The sequence below is a fragment of the Poecilia formosa genome, unplaced genomic scaffold, assembly GCF_000485575.1.
Source record: "Poecilia formosa unplaced genomic scaffold, Poecilia_formosa-5.1.2 Scaffold319, whole genome shotgun sequence".
NCBI classification, from domain to species: Eukaryota; Metazoa; Chordata; class Actinopteri; order Cyprinodontiformes; family Poeciliidae; genus Poecilia; species Poecilia formosa.
Genome location: NW_006800258.1, coordinates 475,064 through 493,628, shown reverse-complemented (window position 1 = coordinate 493,628; position 18,565 = coordinate 475,064). Strand labels below are relative to the sequence as shown.

General features: G+C 37.8%; 1 protein-coding gene across 1 annotated transcript; it reads right to left on the bottom strand.

Moving 5' to 3' along the window:
- Positions 1-3,895: 3,895 nt before the first annotated feature.
- On the bottom strand, positions 3,896-17,253 carry prpsap2 (phosphoribosyl pyrophosphate synthetase-associated protein 2). The gene is made up of 11 exons (XM_007573131.2): positions 17,123-17,253; positions 13,449-13,609; positions 11,263-11,315; positions 9,559-9,625; positions 8,396-8,568; positions 8,170-8,285; positions 7,631-7,686; positions 6,688-6,836; positions 6,537-6,607; positions 6,308-6,454; positions 3,896-6,232 (listed from the first exon to the last, which is right to left on the bottom strand). Exons 2-11 carry the CDS (start codon positions 13,529-13,531, stop codon positions 6,074-6,076), a joined length of 1,074 nt encoding a protein of 357 aa, XP_007573193.1. The 5' UTR covers positions 13,532-13,609; positions 17,123-17,253; the 3' UTR covers positions 3,896-6,073.
- Between the last annotated feature and the right edge of the window lie 1,312 nt (positions 17,254-18,565).

Here is an 18,565-nt window from a genome sequence, read left to right as displayed (position 1 = left end):
GCTTTAGACTGTTGTGTGACACGTTGACGGGGATATTTACGTTGCTCCAAACATTTCGGAGTCTAACAATTGTTTTAAAACAAATGATTGGTTGTGGGGGAAAAAAGTTTAACTTTCAGTGTTTCACGCTTTTGTGGTTTGAACAAAACAAAATCAACAAAATTATTGAACAATATTCTCCTGTACTGTTTTTACTGACTTCTACAAAGCTGCTTTAATCTAGTTTTTTAAAGTCATAAAATTATTCTGATTCTTAAAAGAAAAATTAAAATGCCAGTGTTCTGGAAGGGGAACTGTAGATTACCTTCAGACTTTATTTGATGTTATGACAAAAAAAAAACATATAAACATAATAAAGCATTAATTAGGTCTTGATATTTTTAGAACTATCTACAACATGTTTATATGATATTTCGTGTTTTAAAAACCCTTATCCAAAAAGTATTAAATACCAATAACCCAAATAAGTCCAATATGAGAAGAAGCCTATTGTGAGCCCACATAGTAGTTGGTCCCACGCTGACTTTAGTTGGGTTTTTGGTGTTCTAATGCTCTAATCGAGATTCATAAGCTATCAATATCTTACCTGCAATAGATTATTCTCTTAGCTTATTGACTTTGATGAAAGAGAAAGCTGAGTTAGCAAAAGTTGACCCAAAAACAAAGCAAATTTCTACTATAATTAAACAATTTCCATTTTAGAAATATTACAGTTGTTCATTAGAAAGTAATTTTTTTAGGTTTGCTAATTCTAAAAATAATTCTTCAGTTATTTACAGGGCATTGTGGGTATGTTAACCCAGGTGACTTGCTTATTGCTAAGCAGAGTGTTACGATCAGTTCGTCCAAGAAACTGTAATGCAAAAATATAAGAATAACACAATTTTATTGATCATCTTATTGATTTTTTTAAATACGTTTAAACTGGCATTCTTTTCAGAGACACTTGAGACATTTTTTAAATGTTTTTCACGTTATATTCTGACAGATCCAAATTAATTTGCTTGTTGAAAATAATCATTGACTTGTGTAAATTACTACAAGAACTTAAGATGACTGCTCAACAAAACCTACTCTGGAAATCTATCACTTTTGAAAAGCTTAGTATTTCATTTACATTTTTGGTAACATTTACATGTTGATGTTAAAAATGTCAAATTCATTACAATTTTTAAAAACAGACTTGAATATACTGTAACAGACATTTCAGTGTTTGAACTTTTAATGTTAAAAACAATTTGAAATTGTTCCCCCAAAAAGGTGAATTGATTTACAGAATATGTAAGGTCTCACTGCCCTGAGTGCAGAATATTTCAATTCTTCTTCAATTCTGTAAATTTTATATTTCAGCATGCCATGTTGATTTCCTGCATGTAACTGTGCTTAGCTAGCCTGTAGGTTGCTACAAAACAAACATGCTAGTAGCGAATAATTTCATTCTGATGAACTTTTGTAAGGGTAACAAGTACAAACTGCAGCTCTCACAAAAATAACATCTAACAGTTACTTTACTTTCACATTTAAGTTGCGTTCTTAGCCATCAGCGAACAAAACCTTATTGTGTAAACAGGCACCTAAAAATCACTTTTTGAATGCGTAATTGTCCTTAGCCTTTAGCTAGTAACACCTTATGGTAACAGGTTTCTAACTATGTTTTTTATATTCATATTTGAAACACTAATTGCTCTTAACCACTAGCTGGTAAAAACTTATGCTAACGGACGTCTAAATATTACATTATATTTATATTTGAACAAATATCAGTACCTTAGCTAGTAAAACCTAGGTTTAGCTTAATTTCTAAATCCTCATTAGCTTTAGAAATAAAGCTAACAGTGCATAGTGGTTTAACTTCTGGGTCACATTAGTGTGGGTACACTTTAACATGATAAAGCACCAAGTTTATTATCCAGAAAATTCTGTGCAAACGTTAGCCAAAAATGAGATGCTCCCTGTGCCAGTATTCAGCCTACAGAGTTTGAGTCAGTGACAGCTGCCTAAAATAGGGAAATAAGATCTCTTAGGGGGATTTTGATGGTGTATCAAACTTATTGTCATGGTTGTTCAAAAATAAATCACATCTTTGCTTGGGCAAATGCTAAAAGATGCTAGGAGTTTTTAAAATCTTGTAGTGGAAGATAGCTGTTTGGAAAGTGAGTCACTTTGCTTTTTAAATGCTGAGAATAGACTAATCGGCCTTGTCACACTGCTGTTACAGTATTCTGTATGTTTTTACAATTATATATTTAACTGTTCAGATGTTAATGGTATCCACTGGAGATTAGTTATTTGTGTGGATGGTCTAAAAGGTGCTTTAGGACAGTATAGAAACGGTAGATTGAGTTGCTGTTGTCACAGAGAGCAGCAGGTTTTTGTCTCTTATTTGTCTGAATTCATTCATGACTGTGTTTATTGAGACAGTGCAGCTTGCTGGCAAGCTTTGATTAGGACACATTACTGTTAGTACAGTAAGAAATTAAATTGGGCCCATATTGTTTCAGTTAGAAATTAATTAAATATGTTGTTTCTTTTTGTTTTACATCCAGAAAAATATCTGGACATCATAAATATGCCATTAAGGAGTTCTCATTTTCAAAAATCTTACAATACAAATATCAAATACACATGTTTACATTATATCCTCACAGCAGAGGTTTTATTAGTATTTGTATGTTCAGACTGTAGGTGTCACGATTAAGCAATGAACATTTGGTCAAATTTAGAAAAAACAGGACTATGAGCTTCATATTTTTGTTGGAAAACTCCACACCTGCTGTATACAGCGTACACGAATCAGATTTTGTAACTATTTACACCAAGTATTTGTTAAGAAACCTGCAGTATGTTTAAATATCAGTCGAACTGGATGGGAACAAGCTTGTCTGAAAGACTTTTTGTTTGTTTTTAATAGAACGAAAAATCAGCCATAAGAAACTCACCTGAGTCCTATTATGTCTTTAGTATTTTTATTACAGTTTCATCTCTATTTTGAACTAATGTGAGCTGTACAATAGCTGTTGTATCACCAAAACCGTGGTCACTTTGGGTTTGTCTAAACACAGAAAGTGATCAGTTTGCCTTTTTATGATGTATTAGTTTAACATGCTGCTTTTGCCTCTATGAAGCCTTTACATGTTTTACCTGATGCTGTCGGCCATTACCCCATTGTCTGCCCATTGCTCATGTCTGCATTGAAAACAATAAACTGAAGAAAATGAAGCTTCTCCCTGTTTTCCATTGAATTAAACATCTGTCACCAGGCGAGAGGAGCTGGAGTACCAGGAGAGAACACAAGGAGAAAAGGCAACTATTAAGACCAGGCCAGGATATGGACCAAAGACCTTCTTGCTACGAGGCAACAAGTGCTACCAACTTGAGTGCTGCTGGCAAACAGGTTAAACATTTTGTTCTAAACACTTTAAAATGCATACCATTATCTACTTGTTTCTATTTAATATTAAAGATTTATAATTATTTACTACGTTTTAATACCGTTATCACTGTAAGATAAATGTGGAGCCTAATCCTGTGGCCAAAACATTGAAGCCCCGTGTTACGCCTGCGGTCACAGAAAATTATGGGTCACAGATTTTGCTGTAACAGCTGGAATCGAACCAGGGACAGCTGTGTTGACTACTGTAGTCCCTGTGAGCTTGTTCTGGTGAGCGTGAGCTTTTTTACCAAGAGAACTTCGACGTGTATATGGACACATTATTTCATCCCATTACGCCAGTAACTATAGAATTGCAAGACAACAGGAACATGTCAACCTGCGCGCCGTCCCAGAGAAAGTCGAGTAGACCCGACCGCCTTTCCTCGTGCGCTGTTCTCGAGGGGTTCGGAGAGACCCCGTGTGCACTTTTACAAGTTTTTTAGTCAACACAAAACTACATGCTTTCTTTTTAGAACATGTTTATTCATTTTTTGGTGCAGAAAATAAATACAAAAACTTTTTTTTTTTTTGAAACATTGGGCAAGGTAACAAAGACCTGCTTCAGTCAAGCTTTGTGTGTCAGAAGAAAAGCCTGTTTATCAGTTCCAGCTCCAGTTTGGAACATCTCCTATTAAAACAAACTAAACTCATCTCCTCCACACAGATCCAAGGATCAAGTATTTACCCATTTCATCATCATTAAAACACTTCTGACCATCATATGTAACATTATTTTATTCTCACCTTCAAATCTAAAAATAATAATAAAAAATGTAAAAGACAATTAAGTTTCTCAGATTTACCAACAAATGTTGCTCATTTATGGCAGAACCCAACATTAAATGGAAGCGCTGTAATGATGGCACGATGATTCATATGGATTATCAATGAAAAACGTTACACAGGTGATCGAGTGTTAAATCTGATTTCCAGTTAGAATTTTGAAAAAGTTTCTGTCAATTCCAGTTAAATTTAAAAAAATAAAAACATTTGACGCATCATAATCTAACTCTATGGCAACTACAGATATATGGCTAACTGGAAGCTAAACTATCAATCAACCTGAAAAAATTTATTTAAAAAAAAAACAGACATTTAAATTGAAAGATACTCAGCATCGGTTAATTAGCTTCAACCTGTATAATCCAGCAGTTTCAATAAGCAATCAGTGACATTAACAGATATGCAGCGAACCCATGAAGGCTTGTGTTCAAACCCCTGCAGAAGGCACCGACTCTCAGTACAACCTCTAACTCATCAAATCAGGAGACATTCATTGCAAAAAAATTTGACAGTACAAATGTTTTACATTAATTTTTAGAGTGGAAAAAATATAGAAGGCAATTAAGGAAGATAATGAAGTGTTTAGACAGTGGAAGGCTAGGCAGTAATCCATATACAATGAGTAAGCTTTTCCACATTCTGTCAAATTATAACCTCAAACATCAATGTTTGCAAACTTAAACAGAAAAGCATTTTTTCCGTTTGTATTCCACCTGTGTGCTGTCAGAGCTTGCAGCTTTAATAGGCCCACAAAAAGTCAAGTCTCTGGTTTCTGCGGATGCCATCTTTGATTTGCCCAACATCACCAGGTTACACTCGTTTCACAATCCTGGAGATGCAACAAACCGTTGACATGCATCTTTGATGATCTCATGTAGATCGGAGGTCTAACAATTAGGGGTGCACCGATTACAATTTTCTGAATGATTTGATAATGATTTTGAAAAGTCGCTAAATATAGCGACAAAGTTGCTAAGTCAGCAAAAGTGGGGTGACTATTGTTAAGGGGACAGTGGCTGGTTTTCAGATCGTTGCAGAGGTAGATAAGATCGGTTCATCGGCCAATCACCTAAAATTAAAGAATTAAAGAAATTGGGGCCGATTTATCTGTTCAACTCTTAAATATTAGTAAGTAGACTTCAACCTTTCACTCCAAGTCCAGGTCATTTCCATAAGGAGAGGGTAAAAAATGTGTAGATCGTGGACTTAAAAGAGAAAAAGGGCAACAGAGTGTAAAATTTGGAAGTCAAGAAGAAAGCCACCATTGAAAGATGGCCAAAAGCAGTCCTGACATAAAAGAATGTTTTCTGATCTTACCTACATGAGGTGGAAAATCAACACTACACATTACTCTGAACACATCATCCACACAGTGAAATGTAGCAGCAGAAGCATCATGTGGTGGGGACAGAAAGTATCAAAATGTATAGAATTTTTCCTTTACTTTGTAGGTTTATCAATTCAAATCCCAATAAAATGCACTGATGTTTGTGACTATAACAAGACAAAATGTGAAAAACTCAAGGGGTGTGAATAGTTTAAGGAAGAACAGATGTGTGTCAGTTGGGGTAGTTTGTAAATTGGATTCGTCATCTTGTGTCGTCAGAGAAAGACCCTGAAGGTAGCAGTTAGAATTAGGCTGTGCAGGATTATGAGCTAGGAACAAACATAAATATAGCTTAACAAGAGTGGATTTTGTTTTGTATTCCAGCATAAACACTAACCTGACCTCAAACCAACCAATAGATTAACCTCTGGCTCTGAAGCTGTGTTAGTGCGAGAGGGAAAGGAGATGCAACATATTAAAGGATTGTTCCCACAGGGATAGAAAGTCACGTAAAAAGTGAGACGCGTGGCTCAGTCGTCCACACCGATGTTGCGGAACAGATAGGACATGGACTCTCCGTTGTGGATGCGGCGGATGGCCTCCGACAGGATCATGCTGATGTCTACCGTTTTGATCTTTGGGCACTGGAGCTTCTGCAGCTCGTGGGGGATTGTGTTGGTCACCACCACCTGAAGGGCGGAGGAGGAAACTATGAAGGAGGACATTACAGCAACAAAAAGACACATCAAGGTAAAAGCTCTGACCTCGTCAATGGCGGACTCTTCTATGAACCTCGGGGCATCCGAGGAGAGTAGTCCGTGCGTCGCCATGACAAAAATCTTGTAGGCCCCTCTCTCCTTTAGCGTCTCTGCCGCCGCCACGAAGCTATCGACGTCATCGATGATGTCATCCTGCAGAACAATCAAGTCAATGCAACTGGCTCGAAATTTAAATCAAGCCAAGTCTGGCGCAAGTGATTGCTGCCAATCTCACCACTATAATGGCGATGCGTCCCCCTACGTCTCCCACCACCGTGATTGGAGGCTTTTCTTTAGGGATCAGCACTGCAGACACAAATCAATGTCAACGTTAAATACTGAAGAGTTAAACAATGGAGATGTTGGTGTTGGAGTTGGTGCTTTACATGGTATCTCCATGCTCGGGTGAATGGCTCCAGTGGTCTTGACGGTGGGTGGGGAGTGGCGTCCGTCTACCTGGTCCGACTCGGCGTCCTGAGCTTCTCCGTGGATCACTGCGATGCCGAGACGCAGTCGTTCAGCGAACGACTGAGCCCTGAACACCAGGCAGAGATCAAACCAGCCACCGGCTGCTTAGCAACACAACATCCTCCATTTAGAAGTCGACTACAAACTTACAAAGTTTCTTCTACCACTGGAGACTTTTCAAAGTTAGTCAAATTCAAAGTGGCAAGTGTAAAGCCATTGTTGAAAGGAAGCAGTTTCCCACGAGTCACATAGGGGGTGCCTCAAACTTGAAAAAGACGCTCAAATAAAACCGAAATTGAACTTTCCAACCAACAGATAAAATAAAAGCTAACACTGCACATCACCCCCAATATACATCAACTCCATGACAAAACATTGTGGAGGCAAGGAAAATGAGGAAGCAGTCAACCGCAGTGAAACAAAACCTCACCAGCCGTCCATTCTCAAAGCAAGAAACTACACCCAAGGATAAAAGGCATCCCTCAGAAACTGATGGAGCGCATTGCTCTGGATAACCAACCATTTTTATTCGTTGAGGATATCAGACTCAGACTACGTCGATGGTCCCCAGTCGTAGATATTTCCGACGTAGCTTTACCCGAGTTGCAGGTGGTCTTTTCTGACAACATTGAGAAGCTAACAGCCAATAACGCTTGGTATTGACATCGGTATTAGCTGATGTTCATGCAGATATATTCTGCAGCTCTAATAAAATCCCAATAAAATATATGGAGGTTAGTGGTTATGCCATGAAATAATGTGAATAATGAGAGACACTGCAACTTTTGCCTGTAAAGTCATTGTAAAACAAAGAGGGACAACCTGAGCTCTACTCTAAGCAGCAGGTGAAGGAGAACTTACCTTTTTGCTGAAGCCGGAGATTTTGCTACAATTACAGCATTTCTGTAGTCGGGGATCTGAGGGTTTAAATGTAAAAAAATATATATAATATGAAACAGTATCATAGTTAGGTTTGTCACCGTCACAAGAGTTGTCACTGTAGCAAGTGTATTGTTCTTGCTGGGCTGAGACCAATATGAATGGAATTTAAGATCTAGATCTCCAAAGAAATATACAAACGTCGTCCAGCCAACTGGCGATAAATGTCAACACCACCCATGGCAGACATATAAAAAGCTATCTAGCATGGATATATTAGCAGTGAGTCACATAACACAATGAAGATGTCTGTCTAATTCAACATTTTGCCTGACTGAAAAGTCAAATACATAAATACAAACTAAATACATAGAATATGCAAAATTATTTCTGCCAAGACAAAATTTCCAATAAGACCTGTGAGTAACATATTTAGGGCCAACTTACTTTTTTAAAATTAACTTAAGAGATTTTAAGGCCTTCATTTCAGATACAACAATTTAGGACTTTTTTTTTTTTACCTCCTCTTGGATGTACTGAAGCAGAAACGGAGACGCTCTCAGGTTGTCCACTGGAATGTTGAAGAAGCCCTGAATCTCCTTCTGATGGAGATCCATAGTGATCAGGTGAGTGAGGCCTGTACACATACACGTGTTCACGTCGTACATGATGAATTTTGGGTATTGAATACTTATCCAATAATTGAATATTTGACAGTGTGTGAGGGTCCAGTCCTCTCATACTTACCGGCTTTACAGACCATGGAGGCGATGAGCTTAGAGACGATGGAGCCCCTTTTCCTCATCTTGCACTGCTTGCTGTAGGGGAAGTAGGGCAGGACACCGGTGATGCTGCGCGCACACGACGTCCTGCAGGCGTACACCATGATCAGCATCTCCATGATGGTGGTGTTGACGTCCCTGATGCAGAAAAAAAGAACAAACAAGAGAAACGTGCAATTTTCTGCAAACTGCGAGAAAATCAAAAAATTGTATTTCCCTCCAAAGCTCTTGAAGGAAGCGGAGCCATGCGTGACATCACTGTGGTCAAACAAACAACCCATAGTGCTCCGTTACACAGCATGGCTACAGTGGACTACAGTGCAAAAACAAAATATTATTAAGTATTTCTCAAGTGCAAATATCTTAGTACATTTGAAATAAGACACAACTAACTTACAAGTAACTTTTCAGCAAGATGTAGATGCTTGTTTTAAGTAAATAAATCTTTAATATTGACAACAGTTCTAATTCAACTGAGATTATTTCACTTATGTCATGGGAAAAATGTATTTATGGGTCAGCAAACAAATCACTTGGATCTTTTTCTTGGCATTTCTTCACTCACTGCATTTCCGTCACAAATGTGCACAAAACTTAGTTTTGCTGATGTTGAGAAGACTACCTGTGTAATTAAAATCACAGACAGACATTAAAAAAACATGGAGCTCCAACATCCTCCGACCATTTCCTGTCGTCTACTTCGTGGTTTGCGCCACTCGTATTGATCATGTGACTCATGTGATGCTTTAAAAATGTTTCCATTGCAGTTTTGTGAATTGAACCAATTTTGATACTGTCAAAAAGATCAAAATTGGCGTGTTCCAATTTATTTTAGAAATGTAAACATACGCAATTATATGCTCAATGGAAATGCAGCTATTGTGTCTGGTCTCTCTTGATCAGTTAGCAAAAGCATGTGCGACTGCAATAAGGCTCCCCAGTGAAACAGGTGATTTTAAAATCAGCTCTGCTTTGCAGTTGTGTTGTACTGGCTCTTATTTTCAGATGATTCTGTATTTTTAAAAACATTCATAAGATTTTTTTCATGTCAGAATTGTAGTCTGTAACCAAACCCCATGAGGGGTGTAAATGCCTTCTGAGGTTAAGTGTGTGCGCTCTGGTTCTTACTTTGACACAGTCTGGATGATGAAGACATCTTTGCCTCGCACCGATTCCTGGATCTGTACCCGTGTTTCTATGGAAACAAGGACGAGATTTGGAAAAATAAAAAAAATAGAAATAATCCAGTCAGCTGCACAAACACACCGTGTTATCTCATAACAAAGCCTGTGAGGTTTGTCCTCCTCCCCTCTCCTATCTGCCTACCACACTGCTGTGGAAAACTGGACATACCAGCATTCCAGAACTAAACCAGGGATTAGAGACAGAATCCTTCCTGTAGGAGCTAAAACTAAATTGTCATCGGGTCCAACGGAGTGAACTAGGAGCAGCAGTGACTTCAAATCTGCATTTCTGTAAAAACAGACTGTGTTTTACGGAAACGTATACTGTACTTTGACTTCACCAGAGTGGCTTCAATTAATCAATTTTTGATTTGCCCCGACTTGCATCAGTGGTACTTAGATAAAACCTCTGGAAGCGTTTCGCAAGGTTTCAAAGTTTAAGAATCAGTAATTGGCAAATCAATGTGTTATCCTGAGACAAACAGATCCAGCTCTTCACAACCAGAGCGGAGGTAGAAAACAAGCACTCCAGAACTGGAATAAAGTCCTGTAGGTCTTTTAAATTTGTGTTGTGCAGGGGAAACAAATCAAGATTGGCTTTTCATGTATCGGCCAGTCTTCCAAAATGAAGGAAATCTAGACCAAACTGTCATGGCAGAAAGAAAATCCTGCATTGTTCCTTAATTTTGAGTTAGTGGTTTTCAAATTAACTTTAAAAAATAGTTTGTTTTGAGGCAATAGACAATTAAATCCAAACGCTACAGTCAAGTTTTGATTTGCAAAAAGAGCAATACTAATTTATCAAAAACATTATGTGTTGTAACTTAGTCCACTTGTTTATGTAAAATAAATCAGAAAACCTCACAGAAACTTTTTTTTATTGCTTGCTAAATCTATTTTATTTGAGCAATACACATTTTATTAATATATAAATTATGTAGTTATTGGTAAAATTAAAAACATTTATTTCGTCACTGCTTTTTTGGAATATGGTGCCGCAACTTAAAAATGTGATAAAGTTTGAAATAAAAGCATTTAAACTGTTTTTTTTAAACAGTACTAACAGTACTGATTATTTGATTAATTTACTATAGCAGATCAATCGATAATTAAAATAATCATTACCTGTATACACACACACACACACACACACACACACACACACACACACACACACACCAATAGTGTGTGTGTTAGTACCTCGTACCCAGTTAGTACGAGGTTCAATGGACAATTAAACAACTTGGAGTTTTAAACATCCTTACAATTTAATGACTATTTCATTATTAATCTTCAAAACAAACTAAATATTAATAGTGACGTAGAAGATTTTGAAAATAATTTCTCTACAACATCATAAGTGATACTTTACATTTGTCACATTGTAGTTGTAATGTGACAAAATAAAAGAAATAAATAAAAAGCCACAATAAGTGTTGTTCAGTCTTTCTTAAAATCTGTACGTTTTCTACTGGCTGCTATGGCGATCTCAAATACAACATCTACACAAAACCCACGGATCATTTTCCCAAACATATCGCTGGGAACAGTTTGTCAGTACATATTCATATATCTTTAACACTGTAATAACACTGGTCTTATAGTAAACGGTTATGGAGAAGGTACTTCCTGTTTGTCATCACCTCACCTCTGTTTGCTTCCTGGTACACCTGAACCTTCCCCAGCTCCACCCCTAACCGCCTGGGAAGAGGAAAACAAATGGAAAACAGAAAAGTTGAGGATCATCAAATGATACGTGAAGGTCAAATCTACTAGCAAAGCATATTTAAAACAGCAGCAGTTGACTAAATTGCTTCACAATTTACACCAACTATCATAACTTCAAGCAAAGATTAAAACAATTTAAAAATATATTTTAATGTATTTTATGTCATAAAAGGCTTAACAGAAGCCGAAGGAAAAGGAGACATGATTTTAACAATTTCACAAAGAGAAATCTGAAAAGTTAGGAACTTCTGCAGCTTCACAATCAAACACCATGTTGACTTTAGACTAACACATATAATAGTCCATGACTAAATATGGAAAAGTTTAGCAAATACACATTTTCAAAGCACTGAAAAAAAAGTTAAGAAAAAGAAAGAAAGTGACATTTCTCAGAGGACATGTTTTCGGTTTGTTAACATGCTGAATTCAAGTGCTGCAGTTTAGCACCAGCAGGCCAAGCTGTTCATTTCCTCTAAACGTGTCTTTATATAGTCACAGGTTGTAGCTTGGGTCTGCAAAGTGGGATCTGCACTTTGTATTTTATTTACACATAAAATGAGCTCAAAGTTGGTAACCTGACGTGTTGCCAAACAAACGGTAAGACCGGCGATTCCGACTGGTTCTGATTGATTTCCCTTTAGCTCTGTGACGCTGCTGCAGTGGTTTATTTCTCTGCTGTGTTTACATTCTGATATTTTTAAAGTCTGTCCCTAATCCAGGTTCTGGGTTAAAAATGACAGGCCAATATGCGAGTGTCACAACATTTCCAAACGTAACGTGTCCAAGACAAACAACTGTACAGAAGCTCAACGACATGGTTTGGTGTTCTGAGACCTCGGAGATCACGAGTCGACTGTGTTAGACACAGTCAGGATGCAAACACTGCAGCTTTCTGGCCGATCTCCGGTCTGCCTGACTGGACCAATTTTGACCGATGACTATTTTTTATGTTGCTAAGTTAGTAACAGTGTGATGACTTTTGTTAAGAGTAAAGTGGCTGATTTTCCAGAGGAGGAGAAGATCAGTTTCTATATTTGGCCGAACACCGATCTCCTGAAATGAAGGAAATCAGAGCCGATATTTCATTTTACCTCAGGAATACAGCTCTAAAAAGACATCCAGGGCAGACAGAGGTCACTTTTAACGGTGATGTCACAATATTTAGATAATCAAAATCTCACTTTTAAAACTAAAGTCGACAGTGTGCAGAATCTAGTCACAACCTCTGGCAATCTACCAGCTGATGCCCAAAGATTCAGAAAAATTGTTTTTTGTTACATATTTTTCATTTCAGACAAAAAATGTGTAAAACTTCCAAACACTACAAGCCTGGACAACAAAGATGAAACAATTAATCTAATTAATTGTGATGAACCGATTCTTAAAATAAGTATCAACTAATTTAGCCATCGATTAATCATTAGCTGGAGGACACCGATTCAAACAAAAGGTGAAACGACGACACCCTTAGAGCAGCAATTAAGTCAAAATAGTGAAAAAAAAAATAGATTTTGCAATAAAAAAAAGATAATTTTCCTGTAACTCTATTGTACATCAAACTTCTAATGTGGCAGTTTTAGCTTCACTTGACACAAACGAGGAAGTGTTCACTAAAAGCTGTTATTCCATTTCAGGATATAAAATGTTTATTTTCACATTTAAAAATGTAAGCATTTGTATCTTATGGATTCCTAAGATTGTATAAAATAAGCCTAAGTGGTTAAAAGAAAAAGATCTGCTGAAAGTTCACTTTGTATCCAATTAATCGTTAGAATTGCTAAAATAATTGTTGGTTGCATTCCTACTGGACACATCGGCAAATGAAAAGTTATCAAAGTAATACCATTTCCCCTCTGTACACAGAGATGTGGTTAAATTTAAGTAGGTCTTAAAGTTAGCGTCCTCGTCAGCAGGACTGCACTGACACAGAGATCTGGAACATCCAACCATTTTCTGCTCTCTCTTCTTGTTTCACATCAGCACGAGAAGTTTAACCAACACTTTCACCTTCTATGTAGCAGATAAAAGCAGACCGAGTCGTGAGGAACTCCTGCACTCTGTTCACACTGAGATACGGGCGACAACAGCAGACCCTCCTATACTCACTCAGCGATCCTCTTGCCCAGCTCGCGACTCGACGGGTGCGAGTTGGCGGTGAAGATCACCAAACCGCCCTTGGTGTGGTTCATGTCTCTGGGGCCTCGGCCGCCGCTCTCGCCACACTCAGGCAGTGGATCCCTGGGCACCCACGCTGCGCTGAGACCTTCCTGCAGGGCAGACGGATGAGCGGTTACTTCCTCCAGGGTTTATCCGACAGACCACGAGAGGAAACAGGAAACGCGTTTGGGATGGACTGAGGCGAGACGAGTGGATCACGGTTATAGTTCTGTATATTTCAGGATTTTTTTAAACCAAAATTCCTGTCAATTTAGCAGAGGAAAACACTCAGTAAAAGCATGATTCTCTTATACTACAAAGAACTTTAGCTTCTTTTCATTCTTAAACTCCCAAGAAGTTCCCATCGGCTAACAGGAATTCTCCCAGCAGGATGTATGAGAAAGGTGGAAAATACGACAATAAACAAAAACACGATTTTTAAATAAAGCCAGTTCCAGTTAAAAGTTCACTGTAAATAGGAACCGTAAAAACAGAGGTAAATTAAAAATAGAGTGGAAAATTCATCCATTTGGACATGTTTAGCACCATCCATCCACTTCAATGTGGGAATACAGAGCTATATTCCCACATCAGGAACCTTTTGCCGGAATTTCTCGATTGTTTAGTCTCACGCTACCTGGTTATAAATTTTAAATGGTTTATGTTCTGAGACAGACATGAAAACAACCAAAACATGAGATTGTTGTTTTTTTTTAGAGGGGAATTTTTTTTTTTTTTTCCTAAAATATTTTTTTAGGACAAAGGGAAAATGTGTGGTTAAGAACACTGTGATTATAACAACTTCCACTTTCAGCGGCAGGAGAGAGCAACATCTGTGTTTCAGCCTCCCACAGTCAGCGCGTCCTGTCAGACTGAACCACATACATAAAAGGTAAAAGCACCCGAGTGATCAGTGCGACCCTGTTAGACTTGACCCCATTTACCCTGGGAGCCTGAAGCCAATAAATTGAGATAATTTCTCAGCATTTACAGGTTGAAATTAGAGGTGTGCCAGTCGATCGACCGTCGATCATAATCGGCCGATTTCTGTGAAAAAGTGTATGATTGGTGATTGCCGATCACTTTCTCTTGCAGCCGATCACACAAACCGATCATCTGTATCTCACTTCTCAGCCTGCATGTGCAGATGGTCTCCTCTTTCCTTCACACTGCACAAGCACAAAGCAACAAATCCTGTCGTGTGGAACTTTAACGCTGTGAGTGAATGGGGACGTTTGCATGTTGCGACGGAAAAATACTTCAGGGGTGAAGCACGTCAAAATGCATCAACACAACGAATATAATATGGCATTTAAAAAACAAACACTTGACAGAGTTTGGCTACATCGAGACTCACTGCAGGAAAAAAAGAAAACAAGAACCGGCAAAAAACAAGGAAAACCGGGCAAAAACAACAAAAACCAACCGGAAAAACAAGAAGGGCAAAAAACCAAAAAAAAAAACACAAAAAATAATTAAAGCAACAAACCAACCGAAGAAAAAAACAGGTCCGGGCAAAAAAAAAAAAAACCCCGAAAAAAAAACAAACCCCCCCGCCCCCCCCCGGGGTCCGCAAAAATAACCAACCCAAGCCGAAAAAAACAAGCAAAAACAACAATAAACAACCAAGCCCCCAAGAAAGTTGGAATTAAGAAACCAAGAACGGTTAATTTGAAGCAACCCGCAATTAAACTTGAAAGAAAGGTTCCCTTTTTAATTGACCTTATTTGATATAGACAGATTCATTTGACTCATGTATAATTTAGAGTACTGAGAGCCTTATTATTGAATATTATTTTACTGATTGCATATTTTTCAGTTGTCCTTTTGACTGAGTAGCTGCTGTATTGTGCCTGCAAGTATTTTGTATGTTTATGTATAAATAAGCTGAATTTATTGCCAGATAATATTTTTAATATTGCCAGATCACATAGTAGCATTTACACCTAAAGCAAAAAAATTAACAGTAAATCCAGATGATCGGCAGTGATCGGCCCTCATGGGTGATCGGAATCGGCAGCAAAAAACCTGATCGGAGCATCCCTATGTGAAATAGAATGAGAATCATAAAGTAGACAGACATTTACTAAATAAAGAGCAAAAGTCACACCTGGAAGGAATATTAAGGCTTTTCTCAGAAAAGTTAGGGTAATATCAAAAGATATAACTACATATAAAAGTAGTTATAAAATATAACTAAATGAAAATATCAACAATTCAGTACAACTACTCGAAGTAATAACAGTAATTTATGGTGCAGGACAATTGATTAAAGCTACTCACTCTACTCATAGTGGATTATAGCGTCAGCTTGAAGTAATATACATTTTAATATACAGATTATAACAAAACTGTGATAATATTGAAAATTATGGAGAATTTAAACAATAATGTGAGTCTGCGAGTCTCTGGTTTGAGTTTATTATCCAATCTTGTGACTGGCTGTTCCATCCCCTCAAACAAATGGAGAACAGTTTGTTTGTTTGTTTTTAACTATTTTTAAGCTACAGTTCCAAGAATCCAAACTGAAAAGAGAAACATATCCAGAATATCATTCCTTGTTCACGCTTTTGTAAATAGTGGAAATAATGGCTTATTGTTTAAAGTTTAAAACTGCAAATAAGTTGGGTTTACATTAAGATAAAAAGCGAAGAAAATTCTAATAACCTGTATGACAATATTTCCAAGTAGATATATTACAGAACTAATTTAGTGTGACCACATGCGATTTTTTTTCTAGCCTGTGCAATTTGAGTGCCAAATTGAGTTAAAACTGCACTATAGGGTTTACAATAAAATATATGTAAACAATTTGTGCCATGGTAGACCATTTATGACAACGTTTTAAATGGTGAAAATCTATTACACATTGGTGTCTTGTTAAAACTGCACGTGCACCCCGATTATGTATAATTAAATATTTACAGTAGTCTGAAAAGCCAGTAATGCTTTCTGACGGTATTAGAATGCTTATAGGAGTACATAGTGTTAATGGCTGTAATAAATGCCTTTACAACAAGAAAAGAAAATGCTAGGCTACAACCAGAAAACGTGCAGAAAAATGGACGTAACTGTTCAAACAAGAAATGGTTTCAATAAACACGCAGAGGGGATTTACTGCCGCTTTTAGTAGAAACTACAGTTCATAATAAGAATTGTGAGCATGTTAGGCGCGGTGGGGAATCTTTCATCCTACTATCAACACGGTCACGACGTTAGCTTCACGTTGCTATGCTAACTGAACAACAAAATTCGTCTATTTAATTTATTTTAGCAGAATAACAGATTAATGGAGGATGTGTTCTAACATCCCTCTGAGAAGACTAGCACATGTTAGCAAATTGAGTTATTAATCCAAACTTGCAACTGAAAAAAAAAATGTTCCGACTTTAGCAATATAGGATAGCGACTAGCCAACATTAGCGCACGAGAACCAACGCGAGATCTGGCTAAAAATAATTCTACCGAGGCAAAGCTCCCGAATCCGTGAAGTGATTTTTCATGCGTCGGAGAGCAGCGGGTCTGTCTGAGAGGCTAACAGGAACCACCGAGAATAGGGAAGAACAAAAAAAACAAAACAAAACAAAAAAAATGAGGAAAGAAACCAAAACAGAGTTCCTCACCAGCTTGTGTATCAGATACGGTCACAACCTGCAACCAGCCGTATTTGAATAAAGCTACGAGCCTCTGGGGCTTTTCAACCTGTTCGTAGTCCGACGGTCTGACTTCGTGACGTTCGGTGTCTTTGATGGACATACTCGCTAGCCAATCAAAACATGGGCGTAGAGAGGCGTATGAAGAGGCCTTATTGGCTTAAACGTACCGTAGAAACAATACGTTAACGCATCCGCCATATTGTAAGTGGCAAGTCCAGCTAGTTTTTTTGTCAAAAAAGTCCTTAAAACGTACTTAAATTTACCTTAACTCTCCTCACTATTTTTTTGTATTATTATTATTTTTATTAAAAATGGCAATAATAATAATAATTTAGGCACCACAACAGGCGTTTTGAAACCAGTCCAAAAACATCTGACAACTTCTGGAAGCTTTTTTAGGGGTGTCAGAAAAATTAGCTACATTGACATAGCTACACAGAAGCAGTGTTATTGGAATGCTTATGTGTTATCCACTCTTTGTTTATGAATCGAAAGCAAGACAGAAAAATTGCAGCTGAGTGCCAACACTAGAGGTTCATTCCGGGACGCTATGTTTTGGCTTGGCCGCTAGAGGGCAGTGTGTTGTTGTAGAAATTTTAAACCATCTCGTTTAATGAAGCTCTAACGAAACAGTTAAATTATGTGAAATTGTGTCGCTGTCATGAGTTCTTCGGGGTTTTTTCCTCTTTACGAGAAACAGCTTCGAAATTACCATCATATGACCAAATTGCTCCTCTGTTTATTAGTCTTCAGAGTCTCCCGTCATTTTATTATGCGGTGAAAAATGTTCTTCTCATGCACTCCCCATCCAGTGTGACTGAGGTTGAGCTATTAGCTACATAGCCACGTAGTACCGGCTAAATGGGACTGCATGCAAATGTACATCACCTTCTTTTTTATTTACAAAAAAGTTCAAAATCCATGTATTATTTTCCTCTCACTTCTCAATTATCCTCTACTAGGTGTTGACTTGCCACACACACAACAATAAAACAAAATTTTGCAGCTGTTCTGCAACAAAATTGGGAGAAAAACAATAATAGCGAGGCACAGTTAACACAGCTTCAGGGTAGAGAACGTCTTTTTCATTAGACCGATTTATAAATATTCCTAAAGTATGGGCTACTCTTCACTGTTCTTACATAACTCAGTGGATATGCGGAGGAGGCAGGGAGCAGCATCCAAGCCCTGCACACTGCCCACACACACAATGAAGAGGAGAATGGAGTTACAAAACTGGAGGAGAGACAGAGAGAAAACACAGGTTTTACTGAACGGAGTACATTACATGCCCCTGTCCCTCTGATTAGCTTTAGCAGTTGTGCTAAAGCTAATCAGAGGGACAGGGGCATGTAATGTATGTTGATACATGGAAGTTTGGGATTAAAGGTGAAGGGTTGCTGGAAATGT